This window comes from Rutidosis leptorrhynchoides, chromosome 2, assembly GCF_046630445.1.
Source record: "Rutidosis leptorrhynchoides isolate AG116_Rl617_1_P2 chromosome 2, CSIRO_AGI_Rlap_v1, whole genome shotgun sequence".
NCBI lineage: Eukaryota > Viridiplantae > Streptophyta > Magnoliopsida > Asterales > Asteraceae > Rutidosis > Rutidosis leptorrhynchoides.
Genome location: NC_092334.1, coordinates 31,915,330 through 31,922,841, shown reverse-complemented (window position 1 = coordinate 31,922,841; position 7,512 = coordinate 31,915,330). Strand labels below are relative to the sequence as shown.

Sequence of the window (7,512 nt, the reverse complement as noted above, 5' to 3'; positions counted from 1 at the left end):
TCCATACATATTTTAGAATCTCTCACCTGCGTCACCAACATCTACCTTACACCTTTTCATTTTCCTTATCTGGAGTTATATTGTTTATTATAACTAAAAGTTCATTGTTTTTATGTATATTATGTATCTATGTTCTTTTTAGAATTTGTTTTGTTGAATGATATTAGTTTCTGAGTCGGTAAACAATGATTTGGTTGAGACACGATGAAAACTAAATCACAAAAAAATGGCTTCAAGAGTGGAATCAACGGTCACGATGTCGGTAAGGATGATGGTGGTTGTTGCTGTCTATGCGTGTGGCGGTGCGGCGGTGTTTGCGGCGTTGGTTGTGAAGGTGGCTGCTGTGGCGATTTTGATGAGGATTCTGGTGGTGTTAATTTCTTGTTGCCTAACATCGGAAAAATTATACTTATAGTTTATTATGGTTATTTGAAGTTCTTATACGATAAAGATGTGTTGAATCCACACCTGGAAAATACATTTGTCGCAAAAATAAAAGTTGTATGAGACAGATCAGATCTGCTCGCCGGAATCTTGCCGAAAAATGTTGCCGGGAAAAGAAAAACACCGGTGGTGGCTGTAGGTGGCGCTTGATGTTCGAATTCCGGCAATATCATATTTTGTTGAAGTCAGTTCTTTAAAAAAAAAAAAATACTACAGTGAATTTGTTAAAGTGCAACAGGAACGCTACAGTATAGAAGTAAATTTGATGAGGTGGCGGGGCGTGATTGGTCACCAAATGTCCATAATTAGTATATAGTATAATGTATAATATAATATATAATATAATGTGTTGGTACTTGATAATATTAAATAAATAAGTAGACTAAAATAATCCATTTTCACAAAGTTTAATCCAATTCATAGAATACTTTCACATCCGCTTATATTTACATTTCAAATAAGATTCGCTTTCTACATTTCACTTTTTTATTTTTCTCCTTTCCCTTAATCATCCATACATATTTTAGAATCTCTCACCTGCGTCACCAACATCTACCTTACACCTTTTCATTTTCCTTATCTGGAGTTATATTGTTTATTATAACTAAAAGTTCATTGTTTTTATGTATATTATGTATCTATGTTCTTTTTAGAATTTGTTTTGTTGAATGATATTAGTTTCTGAGTCGGTAAACAATGATTTGGTTGAGACACGATGAAAACTAAATCACAAAAAAATGGCTTCAAGAGTGGAATCAACGGTCACGATGTCGGTAAGGATGATGGTGGTTGTTGCTGTCTATGCGTGTGGCGGTGCGGCGGTGTTTGCGGCGTTGGTTGTGAAGGTGGCTGCTGTGGCGATTTTGATGAGGATTCTGGTGGTGTTAATTTCTTGTTGCCTAACATCGGAAAAATTATACTTGTAGTTTATTATGGTTATTTGAAGTTCTTATACGATAAAGATGTGTTGAATCCACACCTGGAAAATACATTTGTCGCAAAAATAAAAGTTGTATGAGGCAGATCAGATCTGCTCGCCGGAATCTTGCCGAAAAATGTTGTCGGGAAAAGAAAAACGCCGGTGGTGGCTGTAGGTGGCGCTTGATGTTCGAATTCCGGCAATATCATATTTTGTTGAAGTCAGTTCTTAAAAAAAAAAAAAATACTACAGTGAATTTGTTAAAGTGCAACAGGAACGCTACAGTATAGAAGTAAATTTGATGAGGTGGCGGGGCGTGATTGGTCACCAAATGTCCATAATTAGTATATAGTATAATATAATAATCATTAATAATTTTAGTAAAATTGATAATACTAATAATATTAATGTTAATATTAATATTAATGATAATTAATATTAATGATAATAATAATAACATTAATAATATTGATAATAATAATGATTGTAAATGATGTATATACACACACATATATATTTACATATCTTTTTATAACCGGTTGTTCGTGAATTGTCGGAAACTAGTCGAAGTTAGGTTTAAATTTAGCATTGAATTAAATGACTTTAGCATTGAATATATATTTACATATCTTTTTATAAAAACAACAATTTTCTTAATCGGAATCTGTGGTTCCACATGTCATTGAATTAAATGACTTTAGCATTTACGTTCACTTAATACCTAAAATATATCATTAAACTGTTTCGTTTAAATAAACCCGTGATTTCACGGGTCATTTAACTAGTAATATACTCCCTCCGTCCCACTTAAAGTGTCCACATTTCTATTTTGGTACGTCCCATTTCAAGTGTTCACTTTGTGTTTCAACCAGTCAGAAGAGGTTATTCTGGAGAGAGAAGATTTTTGATTGGTGGAGAATGAAGTTAGTGAGATTTCTTAAACTGTGTGCAAAGTTGATTGAAGTGAGACGGTAATGATTATATAATCTTAATTATTATCCAAAATAAAATTAGGCCCTTAATTCTATTAATAACTCACCAACTTCTTTTGCAAACCCACAATTTTGATTTTTATAAATTCGCCTGCTGAGGAATCAAGTCATATTCTCGTGCCTGTACTCTCTGTTGACTTCCTCATTTACCGAACACTCCATTCTTTGATTTTCAATCCTTTATTCATAAACACAAAAACTTATACACCCACTCGATTCAATTATTTATTCTTACAGTAAACTCTGTTACAGATCTTAATACACTTTTGAGTGATACCTTTTAATCAAGGTTAAATAAAATCAGGTACTGCGTTTGTTTACCCTAATCTCTTATTCTTTATTTCAATTCAAGATTCTTTAACATCTACTTTTCAAACTTGCTGTTTTATTGAATTTTTATTTCAGTTTTGCTGTAAAGTTTTGATTTTTGTTTTTGGGCTTGTGGCTAAGAACTAAAAGAATGTTATGAATTTGATTGTAAGTGTAGTGTAAAAGGCATGTGCTTGTAGGGCATCAATAGCAGACTTTATAAGGGTAATCACAAATTCAAGTTGTAGTTTAATTACTCAAGTCTGTTGTAAAGATTTGATTTTTATTCTTGGGTTTGTGGTTTAGAATTGAAATAATTTATTTCATTTTGAAATCATACATGTGAGTAGGTATAAATTTGCATCATGGTTCTGTAAAGTGTAAGACCCAATATAGATTTTGAGTTTAACTAATCAGTTTAGTACAAAGTTTTGATTTAAAGCCATTTTTATACTCCATTCTGTGAATAAAGTTACACAAAAAAACTTATTTAACAGTCCATTTTTGGACTATTGGTGATTTGGTGAGCCATAGTTTCAGAAAATGGGCTATTATATTGGCTTTTAGATGTTAGGGACGAATGATGGAAAAACGTGGAAGCACAGGAACGATGTAAATGACTTACTCTTTGTTTTGTTTTTTTTTTTTTTTTGGGGCAAAAATAACGAAAACTCATATAGAAACGAGGTCGTTTTCCAAAGGAAAACGCCCTCAACAGAGAATACAAATAAACGGGGAAAATTGGAAGCTCGCATCTAGAAAACAACCAACTAAACGAAAACTATCTATAAACGAGCCTCCCCTAACAACCCGAAAAACCTTAAAACAGACTAACAAATACAGAGTCTTGTAAAGGCACGTGCTTTTGTGGTGGGACTTAGCTATTTTATGTTAAGAAAGGTTCTATGTTTAACTGTTCATGTTACGTTATGCATTCGGGAGTTGGATTTTGTGGGATTGATCTAGATTTGTAGGTTCGACTTCCATCTTTGTTTAATAATTTGTTGGTAACCATCTGTCATTTTGATTTTGTGATTATAGTAGCTATCTCTTTTCTATTTGTATATTTATTATTGTTGTTGTTAAACGTTGCATATACTTCTTCGTTGAAGGAGTTTATGCATGAATTTACTACCTCACAATAACATGAAGTTTGCTAGTGATTATTCTAATTCTAATGTTATTTTATTGCACGCAGATTAAAGGTAATTCTTTTGGATATAAATGTGTGATGCATAGTTTTAAACGAACACAGTTCACAGCTGCTGAATGGGCATGAAAGATTCGCCTCCTTCTCGCCACCGCACCCAATTAAAGAAGCCAACGTGGATTATCATATTAGTTTCGTTGGTGTGTTTGTTTTTGGTAGTGGTGTATCTTCATCCTCCTCGAGACTCTACCGCCTGCTATATATTTTCAAATTCTAGTTGTAAAACCATTTCGAGGTGGCTCCCACCTCCCGAAAGACAACTTAGCGATGGGGAAATAGCTTCTCGTGTAGTAATTAAAAATATATTGAATAATCCACCAATAGAAACAAAAAATCCCAAGATTGCTTTTATGTTCTTGAGCCCGGGATCATTGGCTTTCGAGAGATTATGGGACAGATTTTTTCAGGTATAAAGTTGTCCACTTTTTTATGTATCGTGGGGCCTACTATTGTCTTTATCTATGTAGATGAAATAACTCAATAACGGATGCCTTATCTACGTGTCACAGGGTCACGAAGGTAGATTTTCAATCCATATTCATGCATCCAAAGTTAAACCGGTCCATTCTAGTCGTTTCTTCCAGAATAGAGAAATTCGAAGTGATAAGGTTCGTGCTTATAAAGTTGTGATACTTTCAACAACGATGTTAATGTATATGTTATAGTTGTTTGCTGAGTTTCATGTAATTTAGAAAGTGAATAATTTGAAGTGCTATAATGCTTAGAACCTTGATGTTTGCTGATTTTGTTGTAAAAACACAACCTATTTCTCATGTTACACAACCCGCTTGACCCGCCCATCTAGATCAGCTGTAGATTACGAATCATTCCTTTAAATGAACTTAACATTCAGTATCGTTGGTTAATTCTTTTGTGCAGGTAGATTGGGGGAAAATATCAATGGTTGACGCTGAGAAACGACTTTTGGCTAATGCACTGAAAGACCCTGATAATCAGCATTTTGTGTTACTTTCTGACAGGTTAGATGCACACTGAAAGACCTGTATAAAATGCACCCATTTTAATCTTCTACCCAATTTACCCGCCTTACCACCTCTACTCTCTATGTATATGTTTATATATAGTTCCCGAGTTGATATTTGATATGTATCTGATAATGCTATCAAATGTTTTTCAGCTGCGTACCGTTGCGTGATTTTGATTATGTCTACAACTATCTTATGTACACAAACGTCAGCTTCATTGACAGGTAGTACCCTCAGTTTGTTTTAATATTATGCTCCTATTCCAATAAAAAGTTGCAGCTTAGATTTTGGCGGTCAAACATGTTAATTGATAATTTTCTTTTGGTTTGCATTAGCAAAAATATGAATTTTTATAATGCATATGGAAATTTCTAGTTATGACATCAAGAAGTCAAAATGTAGCTCCTTTTCGGAACATATTCTTAATTTGACTGCATGAAATTACTACATGTTTATATAGGTTTGTTGTTTTTAATTTGCCTCGGATAAAAAAAATTCTTGTACTTTTTCAGCTTTGAGGATCCTGGTCCACATGGCAGTGGTCGTTACTCGGACCATATGTTACCAGAAGTCGAAAAGAAATTCTTCAGGAAGGGTGCTCAGGTTTCCTGTTTTAATCCCTTTTTCTAAATACAAATTTAATATTCAAATTTAGTCTTAAGTTGTAATGTTTGAACTTTATGCAGTGGTTCACGATGAAGCGGCAACATGCCATTATAGTTATGGCTGATAATCTTTACTATACAAAATTCAGAGATTATTGTAGGGTAAGGACTTTTCTATTCTTCAGTATATGTTCGTTTGTTGGATTTGTATTCATTATGCAAATTATTACCTCCGCAAATAATCTAATGATTGACGTGTTATCCTTTTTGTACTACAGCCTGGTATGGATGGGCGTAATTGCTATGCCGATGAACATTATTTGCCAACCTTTTTCCATGTAAGAAAATTCATGATTGTATATTTATTGGAATCGACATGCTACTTATGAACAACCACTACTAAAATCATTGAAGCTGATGAATTCTTATATATTTGAATAATATGTAGATGTTTGATCCTAACGGAATAGCCAATTGGTCGGTGACACATGTTGATTGGTCAGAACGAAAATGGCATCCAAAATCATATGGCCTGAAAGACATCTCTTACCAGCTCATCAAAAATCTTTCGGTATGACTCCCTGTTATGTTACTACCATTATTTGGCGTAGTTATTCTTATTTGTATTCGTATTTTGTATCATTATTGTATAATTTTTTCGTGATATTTTATTTGACTCATTTATTTCATATTGTGCCTCATGGGCAGTTAATTTGGGCTTTCTCCTAGGGGTTTTATCTAGATTGTGTCTTCTGGGCAGTTAATATGGGGTTTTCTTTTGACACGTGGTCCGGATATGATCGGATGGGTGGCTTCTGCCCTTGTCAGTGACTCCTAACATATAAAAATAAAAATTACGAGTATAAGTATTATCACAAGTGTTACTATTAATATTATTGTTTATTTTTTATTATAAATTATTAGTATAATACAATGAATTTCTAGATATTTATCGTTAAATAGTAGTTAATTATTATAATACATTGAATCAGACGCATGGTTGGCTACATTTAGTTCCATTCCAATTTCTTCCTAGATTAATAACTATGTGAATCTAACGCCCTTCTATATATAATGTCGTTACTTTATCTTGTTTTCGTGACTGCTGCAGTCCATCGCTGAAAGCGTTCATGAAACAAGTGATCGAAAGGTATGTTCAGTTATTTACATTTTCCTTTTATTGTTTATGTTTAATGTTTATATGTTTATTATACAAAATTTTGAATTTGATTATTGGGTTTAAAAATATCTTTATTTTTTTCCTTTTCCAGAGGGTGACTACAATTACGCCTTGTATGTGGAATGGTATAAACAGGCCATGTTACTTATTCGCACGAAAATTCTTGCCCGAGACTTTAGGCAGCTTGATTGACCTTTTCCCAAGTTACACGACAAATTGATTATGATATGTGATTATTTTGCTACTTATTCTTTGGCTCGGTTATACTCATTTGGTCCTAATGGTTTTCACATTGTTGTGAAACCATGCCCATTGTCACTCCTTTCAAACTTGGGTCCATTATCGAGTTCCAGAACAATTGGGTCAAGTTTGAGTTGATAGTGAGAAAGAAAGATGTTCAGTAATCTATGCTAATTTCATATAATTTTGGAGTATTCAAGTAGAAGCTATGGCTAAATTTTCTGTATTTTTTAGATTGAAAAAACTAGAGAAAATATATGGTAGGAGTTGTATTTTCATGGGGTTTTTTGTCCTCTTAATTAGAATGTGTTTTGGGTGGGACCTCTGAGGCATCTCTAACAACTCGAGCACCTCTGAATCCCGGTAGAGGTGCCCGAGGAGCTAGGGGTGAGAAAGGACTCGGTCCTCTTTAGCGCTTGCCACACGGATAAAAAATAACAAAGTTTGTTAATTCTTAGTGAGTTTTTTGTGCAATGTGTATTATTTATGCATTATATAAAGAAAAAAAAAACAACTCAACTTGGATTTCTAAGTGTTGAAAATAAAATAATAAGAAAGTAGAGAAAATAATGAGAGAAGATGAGAAAATATAAGGTGCGGATTTAGGATCCTTAGTCACTGGTAGTA

The 7,512-nt window shown here is 33.4% G+C and overlaps 1 protein-coding gene across 1 annotated transcript; it reads left to right on the top strand.

Annotated features, from left to right (window-relative positions):
• The first annotated feature begins 2,460 nt into the window (after positions 1-2,460).
• LOC139890689 (glycosyltransferase BC10-like) lies at positions 2,461-7,163 on the top strand. The gene is made up of 11 exons (XM_071873597.1): positions 2,461-2,659; positions 3,863-4,281; positions 4,384-4,482; positions 4,754-4,854; positions 5,013-5,084; positions 5,373-5,463; positions 5,547-5,627; positions 5,744-5,803; positions 5,914-6,036; positions 6,577-6,615; positions 6,737-7,163. Exons 2-11 carry the CDS (start codon positions 3,934-3,936, stop codon positions 6,863-6,865), a joined length of 1,143 nt encoding a protein of 380 aa, XP_071729698.1. The 5' UTR covers positions 2,461-2,659; positions 3,863-3,933; the 3' UTR covers positions 6,866-7,163.
• The last annotated feature ends 349 nt before the right edge of the window (positions 7,164-7,512 follow it).

Bases quoted from the DNA above. Each gene is read 5' to 3' on its own strand.
- LOC139890689 (XM_071873597.1), top strand. From the start codon at position 3,934: ATGGGCATGAAAGATTCGCCTCCTTCTCGCCACCGCACCCAATTAAAG. The intron at 4,855-5,012 runs GTTAGATGCACA...AATGTTTTTCAG, and splicing joins TTTGTGTTACTTTCTGACAG to CTGCGTACCGTTGCGTGATT. The intron at 5,085-5,372 runs GTAGTACCCTCA...GTACTTTTTCAG, and splicing joins AACGTCAGCTTCATTGACAG to CTTTGAGGATCCTGGTCCAC.